Source organism: Dinoponera quadriceps, unplaced genomic scaffold, assembly GCF_001313825.1.
Source record: "Dinoponera quadriceps isolate SergipeBrazil2010 unplaced genomic scaffold, ASM131382v1 scaffold424, whole genome shotgun sequence".
Classification (NCBI taxonomy): Eukaryota; Metazoa; Arthropoda; class Insecta; order Hymenoptera; family Formicidae; genus Dinoponera; species Dinoponera quadriceps.
This window is the reverse complement of record NW_014554557.1, coordinates 1359240-1375754: the sequence shown is the minus strand read 5'-3', so window position 1 is coordinate 1375754 and position 16515 is coordinate 1359240. Positions and strand designations below refer to the sequence as shown.

General features: G+C 52.9%; 1 protein-coding gene across 6 annotated transcripts in view; it reads right to left on the bottom strand.

Moving 5' to 3' along the window:
• LOC106752044 (probable JmjC domain-containing histone demethylation protein 2C) overlaps positions 1 to 16515 on the bottom strand; it is a 272261-nt gene that overhangs the window by 180441 nt on the left and 75305 nt on the right. For 5 of the 6 annotated variants that reach the window (XM_014633421.1, XM_014633419.1, XM_014633423.1 and 2 more), the window contains exon 7: positions 5236 to 5335. In XM_014633421.1, coding sequence (XP_014488907.1) covers positions 5236 to 5335 — 100 coding nt within the window. Of the gene's footprint in view, positions 1 to 5235; positions 5336 to 15048; positions 15141 to 16515 lie in introns of those variants that run through there. The other variant, XM_014633425.1, reaches the window with a different exon arrangement.

The following is a 16515-nucleotide window of genomic DNA, read 5'->3' as shown; positions in this document are numbered from 1 at the left end:
CCCCCCCCCAACGACTGCCCCGCTAATGAATTATTCATATTCGTTTCGGATGCGTTGTTAAACTCGCGAGTTAACAACGTTCTCGCGCGGCATTTAACGACCCAGTAATTTCGATATCACAAGTTGCAGTGGAAACAACGTTCGATATGCGAGTATTAATTAAATCGTATGAATCGTGCGTGTAAAATGCGAGGTATGACGCATTATCCCGTCATTTCGCCGCGGATAAACAGGGCCGGGAACGACATTTCGTAAAAATGAATGAATTAGCGATAAGAACGAATGATAAAAAAAAAAAAAAAGAAATGCGCGCGCACAATCGGGAGTCGCGGGGAGAGCAGGCGTTCAACGGAGGGCGTGCGCGATTCGAAATTTCGTAGCGGTTGCTTGACCACTTTGAGCATTACGTCACCCATGCAATCTTCCAGATATAGGCATCGCCGTAAAGGGCGCGCATCAGCCACCTCTCACCCGCCGTCTCCTTTTCACCGCCCTTTTTATTTTTCCCGGCGTAATTACCGTGAGACGTCAGCGCTCTCCTTCCCTCCCATGCGCGGCTCGGGGTTATATTTTCAGCAATGTGTCACCCGACACGCGCTTACGCGCGCCAGCCGTTTATTTTTGCGGCGTATATAGCCCTTGCGAAAAAAAGAAGGAAAGAAAAAAATAAAGAAAAAAGAACCGACCGCGCGGGAACGGGAGGAACCAGGCGGGAAGGGTCCAGGATGTGAGGAATTATACCGACGACCGCGAGAGAGAGAGAGAGAGAGAGTGCCACTTCAAAGAACAGCGGGGTCTCGTTATTTTATTACCACGGCGGGTCCCCACGTGCCTCCGGTTCGGCACTCGCGGAAAGAAAGATCGGCTTTGAATCTCTCCGCTGGCCGGGCCGAGTGTTTCTGTTCGCGTTCCTGTTCCTCGAACGATCGCGTAAATCGACTTTCTGGACTCCTCTCGAGATGAGTCTTTACGCTTGTTTTACACAGAGCGTGTACAAAATTGTATGCCGCGAAAGGATCGAACACGGATCGATGTTATTTCAAGCATAGGATAAAGTATCGTGAAAGAATTCGATAGAGAAGAGATGAGATCAGTGATAAGATACGTAGACACTCGCTGAAGATAGGACATGTGAGATTAAAATTGGCGAGCGGAGAAAAAGTGACGCGTCAACCGTTGAGATTGACGTAAACTCGTGAAGAGCAATACTGTCGTCGATTCATGGAATTAAGCGGTCCGGTAAAACGTTCCTTCGTGCGAATTATGCCGTTAAAATATGCAATCGACAAACCCGAATAATGCACGCTCACGCGGTGAAACGATCGTCACAACAAGCTGATAATTTTGATTCGTCTGCAGATGATGCCGGTTATATTCCAGAGCTTACCTTTGAATTCTTTAGCAGCTACCAAGATTTCATCATAACGCGAAATAGCGATTTTCAATTAAAGTGAGCGATTAAAGTGAGCGAAAACTCGCTAACGAGTCCAATTCAGAGTTATTCGCAGGATTTGACGTTAGCTTCCAGCAATTTTGAATAATAAAGAGACAGCCGTGACTCCGGAAATATTCATCGTAACAATGGCGGCTGATTTTATTTGGACTCGCGCCGCCAGAAACCGTCGTGTTATTTCGAAATCGTGAAAGCTCGCCGCGGTGATCGCCGCAAAAAGACAGTTGAAGTTTTTGAATTATTCACGAGCCGTCCCGAATGGGATATTTTCACGGCGCAAATTTCATCGACGACAATCTGTTATACTTCAATTTGGACCAAAAGTGTGGCGTTAACGGGAAATCCGATAGCAACGTTCAGTCTCGCAATCGATTCCACATAGATTCTCCGCGATAGAGTTTAATTCGCCCGCTCTTCGTTAAATCGGCTAATTTTGCGACGCAATTCGACGAGGAACACGTGTGTCCGTATCGTATTAATATTAATTATGTTGCACCGTTCTGAGCCGGAATTTTGATTCTACATTAACGCTGTGCGAATATTATCGAATTTGAAAAATTCACGGAGAATTTCGAAATATAACATTACACCCCACAGCGCAGAAGTTTGCAGCAACCCTCTCCCCTACTCTCTCTCTCTCTCTCTCTCGAAGAGACGCAAAACAGGAAGAAGTGGAGAACGAAGAAACGACCGCGACGATCGTGATGAGAGCTCGAGTAACCCAGAGAACGAGAGAAAGCAAGATAAATAGTCGAGAAAGAGGCCGCGGCGAGGCCCGAAGAAGGAGCTAAGAAACGAACGGCCTCGCGAGGATTAGAGCGAATCACCGTGGACAAAGACCGCGCAATTCTCCTTCCTCCGATCTGCGTTACGCCCGTTTCACACGTTTCACGGCGAGAACGCCGGGAGAAATTCCGCCGTTTAATGTCGCGATTCGACCCACGAAGGAAGAAAGTTCGGCTTTATTCGACGGGGAATAAAAAAAAAACGCCGACCTAGCGATTATAGCTTCAAAGACAGCGATTACCCGGACTCTGGTAACATCGATCGTGTCGGCCTTTTCCGCGTGCACCTGACGTGCGCAATCAATGGAACGCAATTTCATCTCGCGGACGCGCATAAATGAAAGGATTCCCGATATTATACGACGCGTAAGATTCCGTCGCAAATTACAGATCGCGTAAAACGGGCTTCAGCGCGCCCGGTGGGAGGTTCACCGGCCTCTTCTCCCATCTCGGAATCATCGGAACCCTCTTCCCTCCCTCCTGAGTCAGCCGTTCCCGCAGCCAGGACCCTTTTCGCCCTGCCGTCCTCGTCTCGCACTCCCGATACGACTCCTTTCTTCTCCCATCTCCTCGTCCCTCGAATGGCTCGGCGGCTCAGGCGGTGCCGGTAACGTGTCTTTTGTCCGCGAGACCGGTTCCTGCTGGTTCCTCGAACCATTTATTTCCTCCGTCCCGACTGTGCGCGACTACACTCCTTCGCCTCCACCTTCTTCTTCTTCTTCTCCCGTAACCCGCGCCTTCTATCCACTCGCGCGTCATTCTTCTCTCCTCCTCCCCTTTCCCTCGCCTCCTCGTCCATCCCATCGTCTCTACTCTCGATCGTGTTACACCTTTTTTTCGGACGTATCGTATACGGTCGGCACACGGCTCTCGCACTCGAAATAACGTCCCGGTTCCTGGCAGCCTCCCGGGTCCATGAATGAACGCGGCCGAATCGCTCTCGGAGGGGGGNNNNGGGGGGGGGGGGGGGGAGACGAGGTGTCACCGAGCTCGGCTCGTCTGACCTTCGCGCGGGTCGATTCGGCGGCACCCTATCGGTGCCGACGAAGACGACGAGGTCGGCGACGACAACGACGACGACCCCGTTTGACCTCGCTTCATCGACCACGCCGGCGGAGACCTGGACACTGGGTCGACCGAGCTATGCGGTAGCTCGCGCGACTATCGAGCTCTTCCGCCTTGGCGTTTGTGTGCGGGACTTCCCGAAGGAGAAGTTATAGTTATTGCCCCGATAACTCGCGGTTTATCGACGATGTCGTTTTGCACGTACCGGCTCGGCTCCGCGGAACTTTGAACGATGTCGCGCGCCCCGGCGAAATTAATGTTGTTTCAGAAACGTACAATACTGACGCACACGGCGCGACGATAAGGCCGATCGAGATCCGTCGGAAGATATTACGGGGACAAACGAGGCGGGAATTCCTCGGCGAACTTCGACACCGCCGTCTCAGTGAGTTGCCGTCGCAAATCGCAACTTTTTCGTATTTCAAATTCAATAATTGAGATCGAATCCGTTCAAAGGGTAGTAAAGGATACATCGATCGCGTTATCAATTGCAACCGGGAGGGGAGGAGCTTAAGTTTCAATCTTAATATCCGATCGCTCTGATCGAAATCCAATCACATCCTTATCGGGGGAAAGTCGAGACTATAAATTAGCCGAAGGATATAGCGGAGGCCTAGTTGCTAATTATTTCTGCTACTTTCCATCGGGTTACCGGTATCGGACGGTAAGATCTCAAACGTGTCTAAGATGCTTACGGAATCCCAACTCGTTCGATTTGGCAACCCGCTAAAAAACAACTGGAAATAATCAATCAGCCAACTCGGCCCTCCCAGCTAGCCCCGGTTTCCCCTAAGCGCGTGCTTCGAATCGTCCCTCTATTTTTACCCCAGGTAACGGCACGAAGCAGGTGAGCAAATAACGACGGTTTCGCGCGCAAGATATCCCCGAACTCCCGGGATCGGGAATCCGCGGGGCAATCGGTCGATATCGTGCGATTCCAGCGAAGCCGCGATATTCACCGTTGCGCTCGCAGTGTACGACACGATATCACGTCGCTTTTATCGCGCTTTTATTATGATACCCGAGACGCCCCGGGGATCGCGTTGTTAAATCGGAACCCTTTCGCTCGCCTTGTCGCGCGCGGGGGCGAGATCGATCGGCGAAACGATTTCTCGGCGGACAAGAATGGCACGCCGAGCAACGGCCGCGTAGGGGCCCGGCTATCGCGAGCGCCGGATAAGCTTTTACTATCCGATAACGATTAACGGCCGGCCGTCGCGATTGCGCCACAATCCTGGGCAGCCTGAGCCGCGCTTCGTTGACCGGAAGGGGAGAAAAAAATGACGTTATCGCGGGCACGTACGTCGTGGCGCCCGGCGTTCAAGTTCGCCGCTCGATGAAGTCGGCGAAACTCCGTTACGGGCAGTGCTCCAGCGCGCGAGAGCTGCTCCGAAAGTTCGCCGCCTTCGGAACACAATTAAAACTGTATTCATCGGCGGGCGAGTACGGCGCTGCTGCTATTACCACTACCACCGTAGCCGCCACCCCCGAAGCGAAATTACCGAGGCAGACATTCCGCGAACCCGCTAATGAATTTTCGGGCAACCGAGCTCCTCCCGCCTCAGAAAGGGGGAGAGAGAGAGAAGAAGGGAGGGAGTTTCGCTCCATTTATGCTTCTACTAAATCTCAATTTCAAATGGCACGCCACTCGCGATTATCGTCTTTAGTCCTTCTACGACAAGGGGGAGTTCCTCCCTCGCATTCGGAATTGACTACCGTCCGCGAAGGACTCGGCGGAGCGGCCGGCTCGGTAGACTGAAACTTTCAGGAATCCAATTTCGGGATGTTCGGATACGTTCGTTCGGATTCGTCGCGCGCTGTCTGGCAAGTACTCTGCCACGGTTCTTTGACACAAACGTATATATCCAGCTTATAAGGGAGATCGCATTGCGCGCTCGAAGAGAGACTCGAGCAGTCTTGAGAGTCACTCACCTTTCTCGAGATGCTGCGGTATCGGACTCTGCACCCTCGGAGTCGTCTGCAACTGCGCCGCGTTTCCCGGTCGTCTTCGTGGCCTCCTTCCGGGTCGGGGCTAAACAACAAGCGGAATCAATCGGTCACTTCAAGCGAAACGGCATGATCGATAAGGGTGAAAAGTACGAGCGGGGTCTGGCGCGTCGCGAGACGTTCGCTTTCGCACGCGAACAACCTGCCCAAAATGAGCCTCGTTACATAACTATTATTCACTATTATTCGCTGGAATGCGTCGCATTATTTTACGCGGCACCACGTCCATGACTTCCACCTGATAAATTTTTACGTATTTCGCTGCATCGGCCCAGGGATTTTCTCTTTAGCCCGGAAAGCCCGGGCGAAAAGCGGAAAGGGGTGACAACCCTGGACGAAAGAGGCGAGCCTGCCTCGCGACGTCGCGAAGACGCGATCGTTCCGACCGTGTCGGCGTGAATAGAAGCCATTCGGCGCATCTTTCCTCAGCTGTCGGCCGAAGCACGTCTATGACGTCGCGCGGGTTCCGCCCGGCGAGATCGAGAGCGGCCAACCGCGGCTTTACGGAGTCTGGATAGCTCCGGAGTCTATCTCGCATCGTCATCGTCTTTCGCTACCGCCCGTCCTTGCTCGCGCTATATACCCGCGCACACGTACATACCAGCAGTCAGATAATCGTAACGTCAGTCGGCTCTTTGTTGCCGGTCGTAAAGCCGGCGAGCGAGCGAGCGAGCGCGAAGAACAGCGCGCGGAATAGTTCGGGAGGACGGTGGGAAGGGGTGGGTCCGCGGTGTAGCCGTCTTTGTTTAACTGCCGCATTTATTACCGCGGGTGATAAACGCGCGAGCGCGCTTCGAGATAAACGCGAGCGAGTGAGCGACCGTTTCGTCGAGTCCCGCCGCGTCCCAGAAGCGACGACCTAAATTTTAACGACAGCTTACGCGACGAATCTCGACTCCTCCGCGGAAATTCCGAGCGGCTGTCGTGAGTTACGTGAAAATCGGAATTCCGGGGAAAAGAGGAGAGTCCATCGCCTCGTCGAAACTTTCGCTAAGATCATCCCCGAACGGGGAGGCCGCGGGATATCGCGGCGTGATGTAATATCGCGCAGCGCATAGCGCGGAGGAAGGAAGGAAAAACTGGGGAAGAGAAGCGGACAAGAGGAATAGGTGCAAGCTAAATTACAAGAATCTGGAGTGTCAGGGATATTTCAGGCATCTCTTAATAAAATCCTAGACCGTCGCGAAGAAGGAAAAACGAAGTTAAGTCTTGAGAGCCTCGCGAAATTGCTGAGATTTTTTACACCTCGACCTTCCCGCCGGGACGTAACGCCGCTTGGCGCACCGTGCAATTTCCCTTCGCATACCGGTGCGATCATCGGCGGAGCGTGTAACGTTTCATGCATCGTAACGAACGACACAGTAAACGAGTCTTCGGCGGTCTCGCATATTTCTTGTTGTAAATATCGACGAAGATCCTCCCCGAGGCAGCGGAGGAATCACGTCGACGAAGCGTGCGAGCGCGAGTAACGCCGAGAATCGTCAAAGCCACCGAGAGAGAGAGAGAGAGAGAGAGGTCGGGACGAATTTCCTCCGGCTTATATGTCACCGAAAAATTTATCCCGGCATACCTCGCGGTGCAGCACTCGGGGAGCCTCGTCGGCTCCCTTCGTATTTTCGTAGCAGAAAAGGGAGCGAAAGCCTACGAGACGCGCGTCCGGGTGGAAGAGCGTCTACCCATCCCAACCGCTCTCGCTCGCTCTCGTATCACGCGTGTGTGTTTTATTGCAAATTGAGGTTAAAGTCTCTGGCACGGGGCCAGGCATTTCACCTAGGCCGTCGCATTCCGGCGGATGCACACGGACACGCGCGTTACACGCTCTCGCTTATGTGCACGCGAGAGTACCTCGATCGGGTACACAAAGAGGCGGGAGAGAAGAGCCCTTTATGTACCCGTGCGAGCTCCGAGATACGATTCCGCCTGTACGTAGAGAGAAAGAGAGAGAGAGAGAGAGAGAGAGAGCGGAGTGGGACGGAGTTCTTTGAGGAAGTCGGAGGTGGATTTTTCCTTATCCCCGGACGGAATTTTAATTCGAGACGCGCGATCGCTGAATATCGGCAGGCCGCGGATTAATGATAAGAGGGAGACGAGCCGCTGGCTCTGCGTCGTTAAAATTAACGAGGGATCCCTCGGGCATCCCGTGTGTTCGTCGCTGAGGAGGCTCGTAAAATAAATAGTTCACGACGGCCATTCTCTCGCTCAGCGTTGCACCGCCGCGCCCTTGCTCGCTTCGGGGGTGGCTTTTCCCGCTGGCCGTAATTCGCGCGGGGTCACCGCTCCTTTGAAGTTCGCACGGCCATGTCGGGGGCTCGGTAAGGATAAACAAAGATAAATACTCGCGTTATCTGCTCGCAAAACCTGAACCCTCGAAGATCAGACCGGCCGCGGCATCAGTAACGAGGTATGACCGCGCGAGATCCACCCTCCCATCTGCACTTCTAAATATTCTAATCTCTCGCGTTCGGTCCTTCCGTTTTACCGTGCGCAAACAGCTCAGCTTAATGCGGCGCAGTAAGCGTGGATTTACGCGATTTCGCGTCTCAGCTGCCCTTTGACTTACGGCTGTTTGCGTCAATCGTAACCTCCCCTCCCCCCCTCCTCCTTGGGAGTACTAACGACGTTGTCTTCGCGTTCGAATTATCTCGTGCAGCGCATGCTGACACCCCCGCCGGCGCGTTTTCAAATTTATTCGCGCACGCGCGCGCGAGAGAGAGCAGATATAAATATGGAAAAAGAGAGATAAAAGAGAGAAAGGAAAAAAGCGTCGTTGCGGCCGACGACGGATGATTTCATAATGCCATTAATGTAGAGATCGCCGAGGCAATGGCATCTTCGCCGCCAGCGGATATAGACGGACGCATTACGCGCGGACAGCATCTTTTTCCGGCATATGCTAATCTAATTAATGGTTACACGGAAAGCCGCGTGGTGTGCGCGCGCGGCCGTGCGTGCGTGCGTACGTAAGCGCGCGCGAAATACGAACAGCGGCGTGTTTATCATTCCGCTCCCAGGAGTCGTTGGGCATTTTAACATTCGAACCGTTTCATGGCTTTAACGGCGCAAATTAATTAGATGTGAAAAATGACGAGATGAGAGGATACGGTATCACGCGAGATTATTCAGTACAGGCGTACGTACATACACACACACATACACACACAGTCAGGCGTGCTGCCAAAACAGTATCGAGCTTCCCAACTCGTCGTCTCGCGCATCTCCATAAGTAGAAGCGGACAATTTAAATTTGGAAATTTAATACCGCACTAAAACTTAATATAGTACGAGATAATTAAAATTTAATATTCCAATAATACACGCGTCTCTCGTCGGATATCGTATTTCTGCCGAATCCGCCGAGGGAGAAATGTATATGTCTTACGAAATATTAAAAACATATTAATACGACGATAAAAGACTTACGTTCCCCCCGATAATTAGGGCATTAGACTCTTCGGAAACGTCTCGCCGGTATGAGGGCGGTAGTATGTACACGCGAGAGAGATAACGAGCTCTCCTCTTAACTGTGTAACGAGCAACGCAAGATATCACGGGTAAAACCGGATTACCTAGACGCTCCTCGATACTGATAACGAGTTTGTTCGGAGGCGAATTACGTTTCAGCCGGGAAAATTACGCGAAAACGCGAGCGATAAAATAGCGTGACGCGCGAGTCACGGTGGAATATAATAAGCGAGATCGCACGATCGACGAAGCGTGAGTGAATATATTAACGTGGTAATAAAATGAAGACATCGTCTACATGGGAATTATCATTCTCAAAGGAAACCCGTCGGAAAGTTACTCAATGGGATTATATTAGCGACGAGCGAGCCGCGTCTATGTCTCGTTGAGTGTTGCAAATTAAAAAAAAAAAAAGAAAAAAAAAACCATCAATCTATCTTCGTTCATTTCGTATGATCTCTCGCCAATTTGCCGATCAGGCAAGCAGACAGGAAGTAATTAACTCTCTTGTGCCCACTGTAATTTTCTTGAGACCCTAGCTTTTTACTTCGATCCGATTCATCTTCGGCGCCCCAGCCCGTTCGCATGTCGGATACCTCCCTTCTCCCCCTTCACCCCCGGCGTACATTATTAATCCGCATCCTTCGTTGCTCTCATTTTCCGTCGTTAAAATGAAGTATACCGTGCGTTTCACGAACACCGGGCCGCGTCGTTATCCTTTATGGTCGTCATCGCATCGCGGCGATGCTTCGCCCGCCACCGGGCCCGGCAGGAAACGGCGTTACGCCAATGGCGAGCGTACGCGCGCGCAATATGTGTACATACGACGAGCGTAATCGTGTCTCGACTGCACGCGTGTATAACGCATTACACGTATCGCGTTACGTCCCGACACACACACACACACATATAGAGACAAACTCGCGACCGAATGTACTGGGCGTCGCGATAAAACCCAGCCGACCAGAAAGACCAGCCGGCTCCGCTTGTTTGCCGATTTTTACCGCCTTCCCTCGGCGCTATCGCGACCAACCGGTTCAGAAATACCGGTCGTTCTTTTCTACCCACGAACCGATCCACCCGTGCAGGTGACCCCTTTAAGTCTCGACACTCCGACGTAGTTTGCCTCTCGTCTGTGGAAATCGCGCACGGGATAGTACTTGCCGCATGAATCGATGCGCGACTTAATCGACGATAATTATTGACTCTTCTGAGAGAAAAATTCAGTCATTTCCATTAAAACGAACTCACCCGGCATTCCGGTTTAATGGACCGTTGAACATTTTCCGGTTTTTCCATTAGTTTTCATCATGGCATGCTATCTTCTTTTTTCTTAAATATTAAGCGTCTATTGCAACGAACGAACGAACGTTACTTTTTATTAAACAGCATTTACATAACCATTTGAGAATGTTTTCCGGAAGTATTTTTCCCTCGCAAGAATAAGCTCAGTTTCTAAATCGGAATCTTCTTCTCGCCGCGATATCATAGACATCTTATTCAGATTCCATATTATCAACTCCCACACTGCGAGCTTAAAGGTATCAATTAGAATGAAAATGACAAGGCGACAATGTCGAGCGGTCTCCCGGGGCCGAAGTGTGACGAATTAAGGTTCGAAAAATAAGTGCGGCTAGCTGGGATTGTCCTTTTTAGGGATCAACGGAAAACGAGACGGCTCTCTGTGATGTAAAGCGAAAAAATCGAAATCTTGGGAAAGATCAATAATACAAGTAGACGGGAAGACGTGAAACCACCCCGTATGTGATCGTCGAGGACGTTATTCGCGTCGCGTCGCGGGAAAGAAGTTTAGTCCCGGGAATGCGGAGGAACGCGCGATGTCCTCGAAGCCCTATTATACGATCGCGAGTAAATTCACGTAACTCCTGCCGCTGCCGTCGTCATCGTCGTTTGTGCGCTGCACCCTTGTTAAGCGACAAAAGCCGCCCGCGACAGATACGCCGTCGACGTGCCGCGCGTTTTATCTATGCGCACGCCCGACTCGCATACAAGTCAAGTACCCGGAGGAATATTGACAGACAACGGGCTCCGCTTGACTTGCTCGCCTCGTTCCGCCCCGACGTTCCCGTCGTCGTCGTGGCTACACGCGCAATTCGACGTCCGCTATTTTTCTTGCGCGCCGGCGAGAAAACGCGGCTAGCTCGTTACCAAAGCGCGGCAAATTTATTATCGCCCGTGTTGCGCTGCCTCGTTAACGCGGAGTTTTAATCGCGCGGATGCGAAGATTATGGCGGTAAAGGGAGGATTATGAGAATTTGAGGTGATCAATTTTCAAGGGGGAGGATCGTGCAATGTAACATTGCGCGCGCGCGAGCAATTGGTCCGCGAGCTCGGAGAGGCTGACTCGCCTACGAAAATTTATGGCGCGGCGTGATAAATCTCCTACGACGGGACTGGTGTCGACTTTTCGTTGCGGGGAAGCTTCGCGCGGAAGTCATCCGCGGAAACGATTAATGGCACCCGAGAGGCATTTCTGCCAGCGGCAAAATTAAAAGTCACTATTCGAAAGTGTATTAAAAATTCAAGATCGAGAAACGGCCGAGTAGCTGCGCACTCGGAGAGAAGAACCATCTCGTGACGTGCGTGACGTTGGCACGTGCGATATCGGAAAAACGCTCAGCCGAGCTTTGATGGAAATTACATTTTCAAGAGATTATCATAAATGAGTGAGCGAGCGAGAGAGAGAGGTGGAGAAATTTTTTCAAGTAAATTCGAGTTCCTGCCTCGCGCACAGCCTCTTGACGAGATTTCCATGCTCGTGAATAATTTCCGGTGACTGGAAATGCCGCGCTCTCTCTCTCTCTCTCCCGAGGACGCGCACAGAGGCAGCTAGGAGCAAAACGGCTAATTAAATATGAGCGAGGGTTGCTATTCGAGGCTCGGCGCTCACCAATGGCCGAGATCCATCGAAATTCCACGTTCGAGAGGATAATCGCGTGCGGTGACCCGAAATAAACGCGCGATCCTGAATCATTTAGGACTTCACCGTGCCGCTTGTAATATTAAATCGGCCGCGCTGCTGCCGGTAATACGGCCGTGAGAGAGAAATGCGAAGGATATATACGCGGATCGCGTCTCGCCGCAAAAATGAGATTTGCGTTCCGAAATGCGCGAATCCGTTCCATTATTTCTGGCTTCGCCGCGCGCGCGCATAAAGCATCTGTCAGGAAATTGAAGACTCCGGCTTAAACTCTCAAACACCCGCTGCCAATGAAGCGACGTTATTTTTAAGCGGCCGTACATCCTCTCGACGTTGCGTAAGCGTGCGGGAATCGTTCGTCCCCGAAAAGAAGGAAGAAGAGAAAAGACGTTTCTCGTCGCACGGCTTTCAATTTTATCGTCCGATCGACGATGAGCTGCGGATTCATTCGCGATCTTCACTTCCCGCGTTTCTCCGCGCCACGGGGAGTTCAACAGCCCGGGATGAGAAACAAAGTATCGCCGAGACGTCGCCGAGCAATTTCTTCCCCGACACGCTCTCGTCTCCGGCCGCTCGTGCACACGCATTCTTGTTAACCGCAATATAGAGATCCAGCTCGCGGACGGATCGAAAGTTCCTCTCCGGCGGTCGACACCAGGACGTTATCCGTCGACTCTCGCGGCGATGCCCTCCCACCCTCTCTCTCTCTCTCTTCTCTCATCGCCGCGAAGTTCCGCCGGGAATAAATCCAGCCACCCCTCCCCCTGTGTATGTGCACGCATTCATGCATAGTGCATGTGCGTTCTCCCGTCCGTCGCTCGCGAAGTCGCGCCGGCGTCTCTATGTGCACGCACACACACGGCCACCCTGCCGCACACACGCGCGCCTGCGCATAAATCTACATGCGTGTGCACGTAGGTAGGTAGGTAGGTAGGTAGGTAGGTAGGTAGATACGCGGCCGGCGCATACCTGACAGTACATAAGCGTGTCTCTGCGCGTATATAACCGTGTTCCCACGTACATAAGCGTGTTTCTGTGTAAGCGCGGCGTGTGTACAACGCCGACGGAGCGGCAGATATTCGCCGATCGATCGTGCCGGGTTATCTGACTGCCAACGAGAATTCATTTTCCCTACCACTTCTCTCTTTCTCCCTTCCGGCCCTCTCTCGCCCTCTCCCGTCGCCGCCGAGCTTCCCCTCGCGGTTCGCTCTATCGTTATCCGTTTTCCCTTCCCCTCTGCCCCTCTTTCCCTGCCGCCGTCTCCCACCCCCGCGCGTCATAATAGATCTTCGCCCGCGTACTTCTCCCTCCCTCTCTTTATTGTACATCCACTGTTTCCTCTCTCTCTCTTTCTCCCTCGGTTTTTGCTCCCCTCTCACCGCCGTCCGTGACAATTCTCTAGTGTGCTCGTTAATCACATTACGCGTGTATACACGTGCGCGCGCGCGCGAACGCTCGCCAAATAGAAAAGACGGCGGTGAGGGGGGAAAAAAGGCGAAAAAACAATAAATCGAAAGAGTAGGAGAGAGCGGGCGGGGCCGGTCGGTTCCCTCTTTTTCCCGCTTTTCCGCGTCGCGACAAACTATTGTTGTCGGTTATCGCCGAACGCTTCCGAGGCTAAAGTTAATAACGGTAACTTCGTGGCCAAACTATCCGCGGTATGTCCGCGCGCCAAAGCGGCCCGGCTATTTTCGAAATAATTTCAGCCCCGCTCGCGATCTCACGTCGGGCTATTTCGCCGGTCTGGAACGACCGACGATGTTGAGCGGCGCCTTGAAAATAGAAAATAGAAGCGCGGTGTATTATATATTTCGAGGGCTCGGTTTTCACCCTCACGAGCCGGAAGCGAACCTGCCATTCTGCTTTTTTCTCCCCTCGCGTTATCACACGATGTATTTTGGAGTTTGAAACGCGCACTTCGGCGCGAACGTGACGCTTTACGGGCCGCATTACGGCCGCTTGTAAAATGTTACGCGCCTGCAATTAAGCGCGATCGCGTAATTACACGACGGTAACGCGACACGCCGCGAAATTGGTATTTGACTATCTCTCGTTATGCAATTTATCGGCGTTATCGCGCGTTTATCGGCAACGGCGGATGAAGTTGCGCCGACTAGCGATATCGGCCGCTTCGTTATCGCCGGGCACAATAAAAATCCAACGAAAGAGCTCGCAACTTCCGGGGTAGCCGCGGGAGAGCTCGCGTTTAAAAAGCGTCGTTTGGAACAACAACGGACGGCGATGGAGGTAACAGTGAACGGTGATGGAAAGTGTTCGCCAACGGTATCGGGGAGTATCGATGCTTCACGACGCGACTGACACACTCTCGGCCGTGCGAATAACTTCGGAGCCGCCTCGTTTCGCCGCCGATCTTTCATTTTCGCGGACTCCCGACGAACGGAACCACCTCCTCGATAACGACCTCGTCGCGTCCAGGGTGACTCCAACCGAAGCTAATCGGTTGAAACGCGAGAAATTTGACGCGCCGAAAGGTCGATCGTTCTGTTAACTAACCGACGACGGGTTTCTCCCGGGATGACTGCAACTTTACTGATTACGATTTCGGAAATGTTCTCACGTATAATTAGCTTGGCGTACGTCCGATCGCGATTCGCCGAAGCGCAACCCGGACGAATCGATATTCTACTAGCACCGCCGCGATATCCGTCCTTTCTTCGAACCGCCGCTCATTGATTGAGTCTTATCATGCGAACAGTTCGGTCTATGTTGCGAATAAATGAACGGGCCTCACTGTTCGTTGCCCGGTGAATTTCATGCCGGAGGGAGGACGTTGCGTTCACTCGGATTCACGAGCGAAGTACACGGAGAGAGTCCGACGGAGCGCACGTATGTTGAGATATATCGACGAGTCTTCATCGCGGCGCCAAGATGAATATTACAAGACGGGAACACAAAGTCGACGTGTAAAAATCGACAGTCACCGTACGCCAAGTACTTTAAACCCGTGCATGACAACTTGACCTTCCCCCGCGGAAGAGCCGAGTTTATCGCTGCACGATCGATATACTTGACGTCTGAAATAAAAAGATTCCAACTAAATATAACTTCGTATCTGGGAACTAACGCCAGCAATGTCATTCGTCGCAGCCGGAAATATCCTCTCTCTCTCTCTCTTCCCTCGCCATTCTACCGCCTGACATTTCCCCTCACGGACCAGACCCCGAGATCGCCAAGTGGCATTAAAAACGACTCCGAAATACCCGGACAGTAATTCGACCGTCCCTCCGGGAGTTCCGTCTCCACCGGCGCAAAAATGTCTCGAGGAGGAACGATCGCTCGCGGGTGGAGATCACGTCATCGTCGAGAGCACTTACGTCTTCCGAGGTCGAGGACGTGAGACCAGTTCGGTCACTGCGAGCGTTTATCCATGAGCAGGGCGGGGCGGGCCCGGCCGACGCGCTTGACTTTCACTGACTTGACTGACACAGCACACAATCATTCGCCGCCGCGGCGAGATCATTAAACAATCGCGCACGACGAAGCGCAGGCCGCGGCACAAGAAACGGTGTGTGTACGTGAGTATCGTCCTTGCCACGGGATCTCTCTCCTACAGGGCTGGCTCGACGTTCCTCGACTGGAAAAATCGTATCGATGTACGCGCGGGCCTCCCTCCCCTCCTGCCGTCCAGCGGGGATCGACTTCCGGAGGATTCGTGCCATCGGAAGAGGTCAGGGTGCATTAATGGCGCGACGGTGTAAATTGTGCGGCGAGGTGGGGCGAGACGGAAGGCGAATCGGCGGATAATTCGATTGATCCCGGGCGTGGATGCGAGAGGTGAGTACGAGCGAAGGATCCCCGGGGGGGGGGAGGGGAAACTTGGATTCCGGGATCGTGACCTCGTTCGGCGAGGACGAATCGCGCTAAACCCCGGCAAATTCGGTAAACGGGGAGCGCCGGGGTAATCCCGGTAAACGGCGAGAATCCTCGCCCGGGATGCGATTATTCACCGAGCTCGCGCACGAAAAACGGCCCGTTGGCCGGAGGCGCGACTGTGGACGATGCGAGGAGCGAATTACATGGCAGCGCACGTCATTTCACGCGACAAAGCGTCGAAGTGACAAAAGACGTGACGCTACGAGATGCGAAGCGGAGCAACGACATTGATCGACCCGTCGAGAGCGCGCCCGATTGGAATAGCGGATTCGGCGAGCGCGCGATGATTTAGCAGAAACATCACGAAGCGTCAGCATAGCCGGCCGACGTGAAAAACGCATCCGAGTATCAAGCGGATAACCCTCTCCCCTTGACAACGGCATGTCCAGCCCAATATCGACGTCCACTTCCGATATGGCGGCGCGAATATAATCCGCTGATGAAAAATACTATCGGATTACACCGACGTGTAGGATATCGCGTTTCGCGTCTGCGACATCAATCGAGGGAGCTAAGGAGATTCGCGCTCCGAGGCTGGGCGAAAAGATCAGCCGGGGGGTCCGGCCGAAGCGAGAAGAAATCCACAAAGCACAGTTATCCACTGTGCTCGTCCGAGCAGCATCCGGATCGGTCGGAGACTCCGCAATGCGGCCCCCGCCCATCCCTCCCGGGAGGATAAACAGTGCTGCGGAAATCCCCTTCACGTGTCACCGATTGCACCGGACACGATCACGGGAGCGACGACGCATTATCGACCGGATCGACGCCACGAATCCTCCACCACCGCGAGAGCCCTCGTGGTTCCGTCCGGTCGGCCAGCAGCCGGTGTCTGCCGCCGTTGACGTTTCCCTCACAATCACCTCTCTCTCTCTCTCTCTCTGCCTCTTCCTTTCCCCCTTCCCTCTTTC